This window comes from Mercenaria mercenaria, chromosome 3 (genome assembly GCF_021730395.1).
Source record: "Mercenaria mercenaria strain notata chromosome 3, MADL_Memer_1, whole genome shotgun sequence".
NCBI lineage: Eukaryota > Metazoa > Mollusca > Bivalvia > Venerida > Veneridae > Mercenaria > Mercenaria mercenaria.
Window position 1 is genome coordinate 62,022,421 of NC_069363.1, and position 16,707 is coordinate 62,039,127.

At 35.0% G+C, this 16,707-nt stretch overlaps 1 protein-coding gene and 1 long non-coding RNA gene across 2 annotated transcripts in view; one reads left to right on the forward strand and one right to left on the reverse strand.

Annotated features, from left to right (window-relative positions):
• The window catches only part of LOC123524565 (tyrosine-protein kinase SRK2-like), a 77,290-nt gene that overhangs the window by 13,582 nt on the left and 47,001 nt on the right, over positions 1-16,707 (forward strand). The window contains exon 3 of the mRNA XM_045302851.2: positions 712-792. Coding sequence (XP_045158786.2) covers positions 712-792 — 81 coding nt within the window. The remainder of the gene's footprint in view (positions 1-711; positions 793-16,707) is intronic.
• On the reverse strand, positions 15,665-16,530 carry LOC128555666 (uncharacterized). Its single transcript, XR_008370253.1, has 3 exons — positions 16,341-16,530; positions 16,074-16,174; positions 15,665-15,770 (listed from the first exon to the last, which is right to left on the reverse strand). It is a non-coding gene; the product is annotated as an uncharacterized LOC128555666 (long non-coding RNA).

Consider the following 16,707-nt stretch of genomic DNA (forward strand, 5'->3'; position numbering starts at 1 on the left):
TTAATTTCGTATGATTAATAATTTAGTTTTTTATACAAAAATATACTTCTTAATCTAATTCGCATGGTCAGAAACTATTTCAATATACAAATTCACAACAGTTTCATACATTCAATTAAAAGAACAAGCTAATTATAAAAAAACAATCCGTCCAAGTAAGGAAATACTGCCTCGAAGTTTCGTCAAATCATCTCGCGGCACTCGAAATGACCGATTTATTGTTTATTATAGACTCGGAGTCGCGCGGAGTGGCCATAAAATACCTGAAATCATTATAGTGTTACCTGTATAATTTCGACTCGGAGTTCCGTCAAGTAATTTCTCGGAGTGACTCGACGAAATTCCGCTAAAGTAATAAAACTATAACAGTCGGTACTCCGAGTCAGAATTAGGCAGTACTCGGAGGAATTCCTCGCTATGCAAGATTTTTCCTTCGAGGAAAAACGGGAAGTGGGTTTTCCGCTTGAGCTGATCTGTACGTCAAGGTCACTATTAGAATTTTAGTAAAAATATGTTTTGTTTCTTAGCTCTTAAATCCCTTGTAAGCATCTTTAGTCTTAACACTTTGTCAACAACCTAAAGGGACAAACACTAACTAAGTTTTCCACGTTCTACTGCAATACTCGGTCACTTGTCAAGAATAATATTTCTATAAAATGTACAATAGACTTAGGGCCAGTTCAAAACATATAATTTTTTTTGTGATTTCAGATCCGGAATATCTACATGGCGATGACGAGGGACAGGAGTCAGATCACAAACTGGGAAACGAAGAATATGTACCAAAAAAAGGTAAAATTAGTCTTTTAAGGTCTTTCTTTTCGATTTTGGTATGGAAATATCACAACGATTTTTTTCATTTCTATAACGTTTTTTTTTTTTTGCGAATGTCGAAATGTCCACACCACAAATATGTTTCGGAATACACAACTGAAATCCAAATGTTACTTAAATAATAAAAAATACAGTTGAAATAAAGAGATGTATTTATTGATGGAATGTTACACCAAACAGCAACTACTTTTATGAGCAATATCGACTTTTGCCAGCAAAGAGTACACATATGTTAAATATGGTTTGTACAACATACACAAACAACTTTCTGTCTCAACAAATATACTTCCGTAAAAAAAATATCAAATATTACCAAATATTATCAAAATGGGTTGGTCCTATATTTGGGGGATTTCCACGTTATAAGACAGACATTTTAAGCTCTCACAATATATTAATATTATGTCGGCATCTTTAATGGTTTTTCCTTCTATGTGGATGCATTGCATGTTGCCTTGTTTGATCCTGAAGCATTAAGTTTTGTTGACGCTGAACTTTAGCCCTATTGATGTGGCTGCATCCTGCAGTTTTTCATTTTCTGCTGTGTGGGAACACAAATATTGGACAGGAGGCCAATGTCATTGGCATAGCTGAGGTCTTCCATTTGTCCATCTGTCTGTGTAGGGTCCACTGTAATTTGGTCTATCCAGTGTTTTCTTCATTAACCAGTCGTTTCCTATCGAGAAAATGGCAGACTTGTCAGAAGCCGTTGTGCACAAGTCTTCCGAGAGGTCCATGTCATGGATTACCTGACAAAGGTTGTTGCTGTACAGGCTCTGAATTGTGTTTACCATCTTGCTTGGAATGCCGTATTGCTTAGTATCTTCCATATTGTGTCTCTGTCCACTGTATCGAACGATTGTTAATCATTTATTCAATTAACTGGCGATTATTCTTATTACATTTAAAAGCTGATAAAATCTTCAAAGTTTGTTGCAGTCATTTCATAAATAATTGTATTGTACAAGTATGTAATACAATGGTGCGATAAATTTCCGCTAATCCTTGTTGCTTTATATCTAAACAAAATGTGTAAAAGATCAGGTTTTAGCTTGTGTAATCTTTCACTCTGAATTATGGTCAATATTTGGCTTCTTTTATGTAGTTTTATTGAAATGTAATGCGGAATGTAAGAAAATGGATGATCGTAACTGATGTTATTGGGATTATATCTGGGTGAAAGGTTACTTATTACGGCCATTTTCAAATAAAAATTGGGCAGTTTGATTTGTAATACATATTTTCCAGTTTCCGTTGATAATTTGTTACTTATATATTAAAACTGAACTCTCAAATTTCAGTAGAAAATTGCGGTTTCTTGAATGAAATTGATGTTACCATGGAAACGAAGCCCGTGACCTATATATCTAAATGTAAAATTCAAAAGCGTTGACACTGGTCTATCTAAGGAACACAGCTTCGGCTTTTTATTTACATTTCAACAATATCCATGAGAATAATAGCAGCATGCAGAACGATGTTTCCATAAAAAATGTCAGACGAGGAGTACTGCTGTATGTATTTTAAACTGTAAACTTTGTTTAAATCAGTGCAAATAACACTAAAATATTACTGACGTTAGAAGTAAGATGTTTTGAAGCTACATTAACAAGAAAAGTAATTCTATTTAATAGTTTTTATAAGAAATAACGATAAAAAGAAAAATATAGGGGCATATAGATTTGCTCTTGTCCGTGCGTCCGTCCGTCCGTCCGAAGTTCGTGACGGGCCTAGCTCAAAAAGTATTTGATATAAATTAATGAAACCTTGCATGAGTCTTTATCATGATATGAACTTGCGCACCTTCTATTTTTTGTCTGGCTCCGCCCCCTATTTCTAGAATTATGGCCCCTGAAATAGTCAAAAATGCACATTTTCACCTTGTGACACGCCTAGCTCAAAAAGTATTTGATATAGATTCATGAAACCTTGCAGGAGTCTTGATCATGATATGAACTTGCGCATCTCCTATTTTTAATCCGGGTCCGCGCCCTATTTCTAGAGTTATGGCCCCTGAAATAGTCAGAAAGGCACATTTTCATCTTGTGACACGCCTTGCTCAAAAAGTATTTTATATAAATTGATGAAACCTTGCATGAGCCTTTATCATGATATGAACTTGCGCACCTACTATTTTTTATTTGGGTCCGTCCTCTATTTCCAGAGTTATTGCCCCTGAAATAGTCAAAAAATGCACATTTTCACCTAATTATGTGCTTCACTCAGAAAGTATTTAATGTAAATTCATGAAACCTTGCTTGAGTCTTTATCAAAAGGTGCACACTTGGCATTCTTCTTGAGAATTTTAGCATTTATTACAGAGTTATGGCCCTTGAAATAGCCAAAATAGTGGATTTTTTGTGATGCTCATAGCTCAAAAAGTATATGGTATAGAATAATGAATCCTTTTCATAATCTTTTTTAGGCTATACCCCATTAAGACTGCAAACATTTGAATATTTCCCCTTATTTGTGACAAATTTACCTGCAGACACATTCTAGTTTCTAATTTGGAACGTCCACCTCTGGTATGGAAGCTGACGTATTCGATCCCCGGTTGCGTAATAAGGATGTAAAAATGGTACCAGTTACTCCCTTAATATGCTCAACATTATGTGGATAGAATAGGCTTTCCTCTCAAACTCGTGTTCTCGCTTGAATGAGATGTGGCGATGATGTCTAAATTGGTAATTTACCTTAAGGTATGACCCATGTAATAGTGTACCTACTTTTAAAGAATATCCAATTCCTAAAGTAAACCTACTTTGATTTAAATTTTGAGGTGGCGTAGTGTGACAGGATGGACGTACCGGGGACAATAACTATCAGAACAAATCAACACCCTTTACAATATTTTACAAATTTATTTACAGAAAATGATTATTTACAATGAATAAATGAAAAGTCAAAAAAAAAACTTATTACCAGAAAGAAAGAAAAAAATCTGGGCTCAGTAGCTCTTTTATCAAGTATAAAGTTCTATCACTGACTGTTCGTTGACACAGATGTTTCCATTAACTTTGAACTTTAAGTAGCACAAAAATACAACATATCTTCAAGTAAAGTCCCTTTAAACCGTGAATATGTTGACTCCGTTTTGGCTCCCTATGATGATAGGTGACTGGATCCCTGAGCTGACTTCAGTGGATCACAAAAGTCATCGTCTTTGCGGTTTACGGCACAACCATGGGACGAAAGCTCTGCGCTGGAAAATTCACATCCGGGCGAGTGAAGAGAAGTGAACCGCGGGTATTGTACTTCCGGGTCGTGACATCATCACCAGGTAAAAGCCATCTGGTGGAAGAAGCTAAAATATATAACATATGGTAAGCACCATAGCAAAACAAATAAGTCAGGGCATAAAACTGCTCCTTTGGGTACACCATACCTCCGTAGGCTCCCATAAATAATACGTGCTACTTATACAAAATACATGTGCTACTAAGTTCATACGTCACGTGATTAAAATACGTCACTGATTACTTCCATTATTACTAAACTTAATTACTTAGAAGTCTAAAGTAAGTATGGAAAAGATATGAAAAGTTTATGATGAAAATTATAGATAATGAAATGATAAACTGCAGCTATTATTTACAACTACAAATTAACAAAATTCAATGCAATTCAAACGTTATACAACAGCTGGTATCAATATAATATCAAATGCCATACAACAAAACGGACACTGTTTAGATATGCTTTAGACTAGCACACAATAATTTCAAATTACAATAACTATTACATACATGATACTAGACTTGCCACATAGATTTATACATTAAAATGCAATGCAGTATGGCGTTCCATAATTAACAACGAAATGTTTGAGATATGTTTTTGACAAAGAGTACTTTACAATTATCATGTTACACAAATGTCAGTGCAAATCTTACAGCTTATATAAACGAAATATTTTAGATTCCTCTTTCGAAATAATGGTTTACAAAAGTCTGAAAACTTTAATAAATTATCCTGACATACCGAAACTAACCAAAATCACATGCCGAAAAGTAAACGTTACACAATTCTGTAGAATGACCAAAAATTTACTAAATAAAAATCGTAATTCAAAAATCATACAAAAATTTAACAAATAAATTTCTTACCTCGATCGAGCATAAATTTCTACCAAGAAAAATAAATTCGACGTAGATTCGTCTAATGTCGAAATGTGGTGTGCGCTTGGCATATTTAGTCCAGTCTATTTGTAGGGCAATGTCCCGCCAAATACTAAATTTCAATGGACTCACGGCTTAAGCGTGTACTCTGACTATTTTCACTTTCACGGGATTCACGATATAGCCGGGAAACCTGACTACTTTGGCACGGATTGAAATTGACAATTTAAGGCCTGTTATAGTGGTTTTGGGGATAAAAACATGAATTACTGAAGTTTATAAAATATCAACTTTCTTATTACTGAACCGAATTTAATAAAATTTACATAGAAATTTAAGTTAAGAAATACAGAAAAACATTAGAGGTATTTCATGCATAAAATCTGACATTTACCCCAATAACTCAAAAATTTACAAAAAGATGATGCAATACCTGCATTTAAACTACAGATACAATGAGGCCCGTATGTCAGTTTGTGACACACGTCCCCCCTTAAAAAGAAAATTTATAATTGCTAAGTTTCGCTTGATTTATATAAGTGAGCGGCTGATGATCTGTCTCTAAGACAAAGTCTTTACCGAACAAATACCGGTGAAACTTAGTTACTGCCCATACTATCGCTACACACTCCTTCTCTATCACAGAGTAATTTTGCTCCCTAGGCAGCGATTTCCTACTAGCATACGCTACAGGTAATTTCTCTCCATCACTTTCCTGAAGCAATACTGAGCCTAAACCTACATCTGAAACATCTACTCTCAATATAAAAGTCTTATCTAAATCTGGCAACTTCAAAATAGGTGGACCCATTAAGCTAGCTTTCAAAGTCTGGAAAGCCTTTTTTTGACATTCACCCCACTCTGCAAGATTTGGCTGACCCTTTTTTGTCAAATCTGTGAGTGGAACTGCAATGGCGGCAAAATTTGGAATAAACTTTCTGTAAAATCCGACTACACCTAAGAATGAACGTATTGCCTTCTTGGTTTTCGGTCTCTCGGCATTCTGTATGGCCTGTACCTTATTTGGAACTGGTTCAAGGGTTCCTTTTCTACTCTACTCGAAAACTCATCACTACTTTCATTAGGATCTAATCTATCATAATCTCTCTGATCCTCCTCTACAATAGCTTCTCAAACCTTACTTAATATACCCTTATCTGATATAGACTTACTATCATCCTTCCTTCCACAGTACTGTTTCAGCATGTTTGCGTGAAACGTTTTCATCTTTCCGTCTACATCTCTCCTGTAGTCTAGTCTATTTACTACCTCTATTACTATGTAAGGACCCTTCCAATGTAACAAAAACTTATTATGTTTCGTAGGTAACAATACAAGTACCTTACTACCTGCCTTAAACCTCCTATCTCTAGCCTTCCTATTGTAATACTTCTTGTATCTAGCACTACTTTTAGTTAACTGTTGCTGAGCTATCATACACGTATCTTCCAGCTTTTCTTGCAAATCCATAACATACTGGTAAGTGGTTTTAACCTCATCATTCTCCGTCTTACCAGCCCATAACTCTCTTAGCACAGGTATCGGTCCAAGGATTGTTCTGCCGTAAAGCAACTCAAAGGGACAAAATTTCAAACTTTCTTATGGAACTTCACGGTAAGCAAACAACAAAGCATTCAAATACCTATCCCAATCTCTAGGTCTCTCACTACACATACGCTTCAGCATCTGCTTCAAACTACCGTTAAACTTCCCTACTAAACCGTTACACATAGGGTGATACGGTGTTGTAGTTAACTGCCTTAATGACAATAATCTACTAACTTCTGCCATAAGGTCTGACGTAAACTGCGATCCACAGTCTGTAAGCATTTCCTCTGGAACTCCTAATCTACCGTACATATCTACTAATGCCTCTACTACCCTCTCAGTTTCAATACTAGGTAGTGCTATGGCTTCTGGATATCTAGTAGCATAATCTACCATAGTCAAAATATATCTGTTTTTCCTATCAGTTATAGTTTCGATCGGACCAACAATGTCGACAGCAACTCTCTTAAACGGAGTATCAATCAAAGACATTTTTCCTAACGGAACTTTGCTTACTCTACCCTTAGCTATAGTACGTTGACTAATACTACATGACTGACAGTACCTCCTTACCTCTGCCATTACTCCTGGCCAGTAAAATTTACCTAATACCCTATCACTAGTTTTCCTTACTCCTAAATGACCTGACAGTAATCATGTGCAACTTTCAGCACAGTTTCTCTAAGACATTTAGGTACAACCAACTGTCTACTTTTGTCTAAATTCTGGGCGGTATACTCTCTATATAACAATTTATTCCTAATCTCAAACCTAACTGAACCCTTACCTCTGCACTGCTTAATCGTACCTTCCTCAGCCTTCTTTCTAAACAAATCTAAAGTGCTATCTTTCTATTGCTTTTCTAAGAATTCCTCTCTAGATATATCTAAAATCTGAGACGGAACTTTAAGCTTTACTTGCTTCTTAACTTTGGCTTTCGCCCTAGTTTTTACTGCTGACGCTAAGCTACTAAACTGAGGTTCTACAGCTCCCTCTACATTACCAATCATTGGTAGGATTATCTACAACCAATGCCTCTACTGTACCTTTGAAATACGGACAATCAATATTTACTCTAGCTACATCTAGCCTGTGTTCACTCCCATCTATATACTTACATCTACGGGTTTTCTCTACAAACTAACTTGCTTCAACTAAGTCACGTTTCACTATCACACATGTACAACCTGTATCTCGCATAGCGATTACATCCCTGCCATTACAAGTACCGGGTTTTGTAGGACATGTACTTACACTAAGTATACCTAACTCCTCAACATCACTGAGTTCTATAATACTATTTCCACTCTCTGACCTATTTGACTTACTCCTATCTCTATCTCTATTTCTTCCTCTACTTCTGCTCCTAGATCGGTCACGGCCTCTACCTCTATTTCTATTTTCCTTACTATTTCTATTATCCCCTTTACTACTTTCCTGTTCCTGCTCTACCTCTACCTCTGCTGCTGCATTAGCACTATTACCGTACTTTCCGCTCCTACAGTAATATGAGCTATGCCCTATACAACCACAATTAGTACACTTCAGTACACCAAAGGGTTGATAACCTCTACCTCTATTTGCACCATTACTACTGCCTCTATTACTAGTGCCTACATTACGACTACTAGGATACTGTCTCTGGGGTATTTCATATGGTTTATGGCTTCGGTCCTTATTGGTTCGATTCACGACATACTTGGGACCTCCACGAGTCTTTGCAAACAAATCTGCATCTTCTGCTACATCCCTAGCTTTAACTAACCTCTTACTACTCAAATTTTGATACAGTTCTCTGTTTCATACATCTAAGAATTGGTCCCTAAGCATAAAATCTAACAACCCTTCGTAAGTTTTCTCTACCTTACTCAATCTAAGCCAACCATCTAAATATCTACTTATTCTGGCTAAAGAACATCACAGAGGTCTCATTATCACGGGGCCTTTCAGTTCTAAACTTTTTCTTATGGCCATCGTCAGTGAGTTTGAACTGACGTAGCAAAGCGGCTTTCAGTTTATCATAATCCTTCCGGTCTTCTAACGGAAGCCTATCAAAAACCTCTTTTGCCGTACCTATCAGAAGGAATGGCAAGTTGAGTGACCATATCTCTTTGTCCTAATCCTGCGCAACAGCATACGTTTCGTATACATTCAAGTACGCATCCATGGAATCAATTTTCTCATCAAAGGGAGACATCTTAACCTTTACCTTTTTCTTACTCATCGTTTCTAAGTCTCTCTTAAATTTATGCTCTGTTTATAATTTCCTACTTTCTGCTTCCTCCTTCTCTGTTTCTATTTCCTAGCTAACATTAACTTCTCGTTTCCCATTTCTAACTTATCCTGTTCTAACTTACGTTCTTATTCTAACTTATCTAATTCTAACTTACGTTCATACTCTATCTTTTCATTCTGCAACCTAGCTTCTTACTCTAATCTTTCCTTCTCAGCTTCTAAACTACTTTGTCGTTCATATTCAATCTTTTCCTTCTGCAACCTATCTTCTAATTCTAATCTTTCCCTATCTGCTTCTAACCTTTCTCTCTCTCTTTCTCTCTCTGCTTCTAACCTTTCCTTCTCTCTTTCTCTTTCCGCTTCTAACCTATCTTTCTCTGCCTCTACTCTTATTTTCTCTGCCTCTAATCGATCTTTCTCTGCCTCTAATCTACTATGTCTTTCCTCACGTTCCCTAGCCTGCTCTTCCTTAACAAAGTTACGTAACTCCTCTCCTTCGTAACCTAACTCCTGTCCTACCTTCGTTAACTCTACTACACTGGACATGTTTAAATGATTACACTAAATTAACACCATACAACACTACAGTACAATAGCTACTATAACAACCTGAGACACTAGATAAACAATCGTGAGGGAATACTAGACTACACTAGTTTAAACTAAGGCTATACAGTTACAACTGAAGCCAAAACAAAGTACTATACTCTACGTATATACTATACAAAACGTCCTCACTAAAATAATAATACACTAAGTTGCGCAACAGTACTATGTGTCAATCCAGGTTGCATAGGCAACAATCAACAATGTACAGTGACAGTAGGCTGTAACAATACATTAGCCTTATCAAATTATAATCAACTGTAACTAGTGTTAACACTTTAGTGTAATAAATAAAACAAAAATAAACCAAAGTGCTTTATCCTATGACAAAGTGTAGGTATAACACAACAGTGTAGCACTAAAACATAGAGTAGGTTTAAAGTATATGCAAGTAAACAAGCTTGCTAACACACACAGATTAAAATACTGTACCTAGTATGTATACAGTACACTAATACATATTAGACCTTTACAACGGACACGGAGGTGTAAATGTAAATGTAAACGTACTCTGTACTTTGGTAAAAATCCGGAGGATTTCTCAAAACATAAAATTCGAAACTAATCAATTTCAATAAACAACAGCGTCGCAAATAAAGTCACAAATTGGGTCTTTATATAAGCATGTTATATACCATGTTTGGTGGATAACAATTATGTCCCTCCAAGCTTAAGTTGTTGGTCGAATACTGTTTTTCGCCTATTTCTATTAAATACCTCGATCGGCCCCAAATACAGTCTAAGCCTTTCTACCCTAGTAAAGCCACACCAAACTGATTACATTTTCGTCGGATTTCCCGCACCAATTTGAGGGGAAATGAAAAAAAAAAATTTAATTTTTTTTTGACCGCCCGCACCTGGCGTATTTTTTGTGCTGGGTCGAAATCAGTAGGAACGAAAAAAAGAGAGGAAATTCCGAAGTTTAAACGTACCTTGCTTGTAATTTATCGGAACATCGGAAGAACATGTTCTCTGACACAGCCACCGATTCGACTACGTAGTCTCCCTACCGCACGGAAGGCCTCAGTAGTATCAGTTTATTTGATTAAATTTTTGTAATATTCGATCGCTTTAAAAATCGGACATAACAAAATGGCAGCCCCCTATGTCTGCAAGTATTTCCAGCAACAGCTGTTGAGATTTCCCCAAGCTGCAGTTTTACAGAGTTATTTAGTGCTGCTGTGCTCTAATACAATAAGATGAATCTTTCCACGTAAAATCCGCCGGGGGCATGTGTGTTTCTCAAACGCAGGTTTTGTACATTCTTTATTTGGTTCGAGTGATATTAAAGATGATACATGATAATACATCAGGAATTCTAGACTTTTGCTTATATATCACTCAAAAGTGTCACCATTTGTTTTTGCATACTTTGTATAGTTAAACCTTCAAAGTGCTGGATTTTCATTTGATTTCTGACAGTAAAACCCTGCCTGCTGACAGTTAGTCAGATGATTTGAAAAAAAAAAATTTTTTTTTCGCTCGCTCGCCCCAAATATTTTTTTTAAAAAAATCCGAAGAACAAGACATCAATTTGGTGTGGCCTAAGCTTCGTGGTGATATTTCAGTCTTATAGCGAGTTATTGCACTGATATTTTTTCCTGTTTTAAACATTACTATTTCAGTAATAATATCACACCATGATTATATCATACTGTATTTAAGTCAACTTAATTGAATAACCTTCTTGGTTGAATAAACTTCTGTCCTGTTTTATACTAAATATTGGCGACCTTGACATAGACTAAGGCAGTCCCACTAGCTTCTGCAGAAGCTTGCTATCTACAATTTGCGTACTTCAGCTATAAACTGGGAACCATCTGTTTTGCTGGACGATCCAATTACTGAATTATTTTTCTTCTATTTTTAGTTTTATATTTTGACCTTGGCAGCATTTACCCTAATGCCATCAACACTGCTAAAACAAAGTAAAGTTCCGATCGAGATTTTAACCAAAAATTTCAAATTTCCTAAATGTGAAATGTACTCTGGACCAGCACACACTGGAGTCTTTCAAGTACAGCACATTTAGACTGAACCTTCTGGCTGCAAACACAATTCGAGTCTTGGTTTTTCTTGAAGCTACCTGTAGGCAAGGTTTCACTCTAATATAAATTCACTGAGAGGACACATTAAAAAAAATGTCTTTAGCAATATTGATCTTGACATTGAATCTAGCGCCCCAAACACTATCCCAAGCTAGGTCTCCAAATACATTTGCTATATACTATATATCTTGGAAATTTGCCAGTCTGAAAAGTTGTTGACCAGAACTAACTTACCCCAATGTAGTTATAACCAGGCAATTTCTATTTCGGAACTTTTTTGTGTAATGATATAAAAAGGGCTTATTGGAATGCAAGAAAGAGGATTACATCAAAATTGAGATATTTGTACCATTTTATAACTACGACTATCAGTAATAACGTCACAAGATTTTATAAAAAGTTAACTGTCCATAGAACACATATAGTACTGTTTTCCTAAACTAAACGGATTAGAGCCACAGACACACGCTGAAATTTATGAAAACTTTGGACTAGTTTGCTAAAACGTTATGATTTCTAATAATATTTTGTTAATTATAAGAACGAGAAAGAAACACGTGCCTTATTTATGTAAAGATAAAATGCTCGTCACGAGTCTCGCGTTTTATTATGTTAATTAACTAGTTAAATAAATTCCGTAAAAGAACTCACTTATGTAAAATCATCTATTTATTTCGCCAACATCTGTAAAATTCAAGTATTAAGATTAATAATTCACACAAATGAATATTTATCAAAATTATGTAAAGCTGAAAGAATGTATAGAATTTGAAATTTCCACCGTTTCATTGAAATCAATGATAAATTGAATGAAAAGTTGATTGCTTAGATGCATTCTTAAAAGTTTGAGATTTTAAGCAGTGTAGATTATAAAACTTATATAGAGTGTATGTTTCATTAGATTTGGTAATGCATGACACATCGCTGTAGCTATCAAACTACGGAGACCCACACACATATTTTCTTATTAATGTTAATCTGAAGGCGACACATTATATTTATGACTAAGTTACCTTCAAAATGTTGAATTATATTTTACTCGTCCAAAATACCTCTTACCGCCAAACTGTGTAGATCTAATCATGTTACGAATCTTCAGGGACTATATCTACCGGATAGACTCTCGAAATTGTCAAGATAGTTTTCATATATCCAAACTTCAAAGTGTTGTTGTTAAAAAAACTCCCTTAAATAAACAGAAAATCATTTTAGTAAGATATTTAGTTTTCTTTAAAAAAAGGAAAGCTGACAAGATGTCAGACCTTCGAAAAATACCCAGTATTCGCGAGCGGTGAACTTTACAAATATTGTTATGTGATAGAGATAACTCTTCCTTCCACTTGGCCATGTAAATAATGGAAAGTTTTTCCATTGCGGATATTACTTTCTTTTCTTGTTATTGTTTTTGTTTTCGTTTTTATCATTATCATTAATATTATTATTTTATAGCAAAAAGACGTTTTTTAGCGTTATACAGTATTTCACATATAAATGACGTCGTCAGTGACGTCACAATTAGAAACGCTAATAATGTTATTTCCACCATGACGTTAAAAAACTTGTTTGCAAATGTATCAGCATTATTTATCCATATTATTATTAATTACAGAAAACCATAGTCCATTGTGAGAAATTTACAGCATTCCTAGCTTTAATCTGCACATTTTGATAGAGAGAAAAAATGAAGATATGAAATACTAGTAATTTCTTTTTGCACAAAGCCCTTAATATATCCTTAACGTACAAGCACATTCAACAACTTGAACAAGTAATTTACAGTGTTGAGATGACCCCTCAAATTTAACTGAAGTACAGAGTACATGTACGTTTACATTTCCTCGTCCGTTTCCGTGATTAAGGTCTAATAGAATCACTGGGAGAATAGGGCGACGCACAAGTAGGAGTGAGTAAGAGTAGGATAACTCTCCTTGTCAAGGGCGGTCACTCTCAGCACAGATATAATGTGGCTTAATCATAGAAAGACACAAAATAAACCCAAAAGAAAAATAAAAGGAACGAACTCACCCCAGAATCCAAGTGTCGTATGCAACTGTCTATCAGTCTGTGACCACTAAAGCTGGTTAGATGAAGCTATGGACATGTCTTGTCTTGTCTGAGGTAAGTCGTCACTCTGAAAAATGAATAAAACTATTATATGTGTAGCAACAGAACAACACAAGAGGAATCTTTACAAATTATTGCTGCAGTTTAATGAATGTTGATAATGTTCGAATAGCTACTGTGTCCGGTCGACCAATCCCACTTCTGACACCATTTGTGACAGGATGGACGTACCGGGGACAATAACTATCAGAACAAATCAACACCCTTTACAATATTTACAAATTTATTTACAGAAAATGCTTATTTACAATGAATAAATGAAAAGTGAAAAAAAAAACTTATTATCAGAAAGAAAGAAAAAAAATCTGAGCTCAGTAACTCTTCTATCAAGTATAAAGTTCTATCACTGACTGTTCGTTGACACAGATGTTTCCATTAACTTTGAACTTTAAGTAGCAAAAAAATACAACATATCTTCAAGTAAAGTCCCTTTAAACCGTGAATACGTTGACTCCGTTTTGGCTCCCTATGATAGTAGGTGATTGGATCCCTGAGCTGACTTCAGTGGATCACAAAAGTCATCGTCTGTGCGATTTACGGCACAACCATCGGACGAAAGCTCTGCGCTGGGAAAATCACATCCAGCCAAGTGAAGAGAAGTGAACCGCGGGTATTGTACTTCCGGGTCGTGACATCATCACCAGGTAAAAGTCATCTGGTGCAAGAAGCTAAAATATATAACATATGGTAAGCACCATAGCAAAACAAATAAGTCAGGGCATAAAACTGCTCCTTTGGGTACACCATACCTCCGTAGGCTCCCATAAATAATACGTGCTACTTATACAAAATACATGTGCTACTAAGTTCATACGTCACGTGATTAAAATACGTCACTGATTACTTCCATTATTACTAAACTTAATTACTTAGAAGTCTAAAGTAAGTATGGAAAAGATATGAAAAGTTTATGATGAAAATTATATATAAGGAAATGATAAACTGCAGCTATTATTTACAACTACAAATTAACAAAATTCAATGCAATTCAAACGTTATACAAAAGCTGGTATCAATATAATATCAAATGCCATACAACAAAACGGACACTGTTTAGATATGCTTTAGACTCGCACACAATAATTTCAAATTACAATAACATATTCTATACATGATACTAGACTTGCCACATAGATTTATACATTACAATGCAATGCAGTATGGCGTTCCATAATTAACAACGAAATGTTTGACATGTGTTTTTGACAAAGAATACTTTACAATTATCATGTTACACAAATTTCAGTGCAAATCTTACAGCTTATATAAACGAAACATTTTAGATTCGAGCATAAATTTCTACCAAGAAAAATAAATTTGACGTAGATTCGTCTAATGTCGAAATGTGGTGTGCGCTAGGCATATTTAGTCCAGTCTATTTGTAGGGTAATGTCCCGCCAAATACTAAATTTCATGGGACTCACGGCTTATGCGTGTACTCTGACTATTTTTATTTTCACGGGATTCACAATATAGCCGGGAAACCTGACTATTTTGGCACGGATTGAAATTGACAATTTAAGGCCCGTTATAGTGGTTTTGGGAATAAAATCATGAATTACTGAAGTTTATAAGATACCAACTTTCTTATTACTGAACCGAATTTAATAAAATTTACATGGAAATTTAAGTTATGAAATACAGAAAAACATTAGAGGTATTTCATGCATAAAATCTGACATTTTCCTCAATAACTTAAAAATTTACAAAAAGATGATGCAATACCTGCATTTAAACTACAGATACAATGAGGCCCGTATATCAGTTTGTGACACATAGGTTCAAGCCCCACTGGGACCAAAGTTTTTTTCCATTATATTCCTTTTTTCTAGTAAGTTTTAACTTTTTTTCAAGACTTATTGTCAATTTATTGTACATAAGGTATTTTAATTTTTCATTTGATAAGTGAGTTTTTCAAGCTGTTCAAAGTGAATTTACCTTTGAAACAGAAGGGGACAGAGTTAGACATCTTTAAAAATACTCAGTTACATGCGATAAAAGTTCTTTATTTCGCTTTTATTAGATAACATATTGTTGAAGAAATGCAGGAAGGTTTAACTTCTGCACCAAGGTTTTTTAATGAAGGAAGCAAAATTTAAAACAGTCCTTCTTCTGTTTGTTTGCTTGTATTTTGTTCTGTCAATTTAATCTACTTGTAAGTCCTAAGTGTGACCTCTTGAGTGATGTAATAGACAACAACTCCGGTTCAGTTTTATATCTGTATTGATTCTATCGTAGTATTGTAGTCTTGGTCCTATATCACAAAAACATATAAATACATCTATATAAATAATATTACCACAATATACTCAGAATTATAAATGATAAAAATAATAATAAAACACTGGTAAATTAGTGATTACTATATAGGTTCATCTGACATACCTAACTCACTCTAAATAACCTTATACACATATTCCGAGCAGTCAAATACTTGTAACTGCAACTGGTGTTACAATGCCATAAATAACTGTTCTGAAATATTACAGTAGTAACAGTACATACAATATTTCCTAAAAATAAGACTGAAATACCAAATGTAAGGAAGACAACTTACAGTGATGTAATGATATCAGTGACCTTCAACAATGCATATATCTGTCTCACATCTGTGCTTACACCCACAATCGCTCTCCGAGCTGTTACTGTGCATCTGTGCTACAAGAACATTAAAATGTTATAGAACATGTGCATAAAAGTACTCATTCTGACAACCGCTGAGCGAATTGCAAATGGCGTCAAAACTTCACCAAGACTTCAAACCGAAATAACCACTAAAACGATAAACATCAAGCTAACTACTATTTCAAAAATATCTACAAACCTGTATCTTTTACTACATACTGGAATGTGCCTTCTATCATTAGTAATTTCAATAAAAACTAAAATACTCTAAGCTGCTGCTCAAGCTATCAACTCTGCGTGGAAAGTGAACGATTCGCATGATATTGTTCTACTTGACTGATTTCACGCGCTACTTCTTTTACCCAAAACTATTTAACTACCTACATCTACCGTAATATACCATGAATTACCATAATACACGGTTAGTAAACAATTATAAACGAACAGTAAATAACCAGGTGTTGACCCGCCACATACTCCTTTTTCTCGGAAATGGGCGTCCCGACATTTAAATCAAAAATAAAAATGTAAAACTATAATACATCATGACATAAATTAGTTCTAAT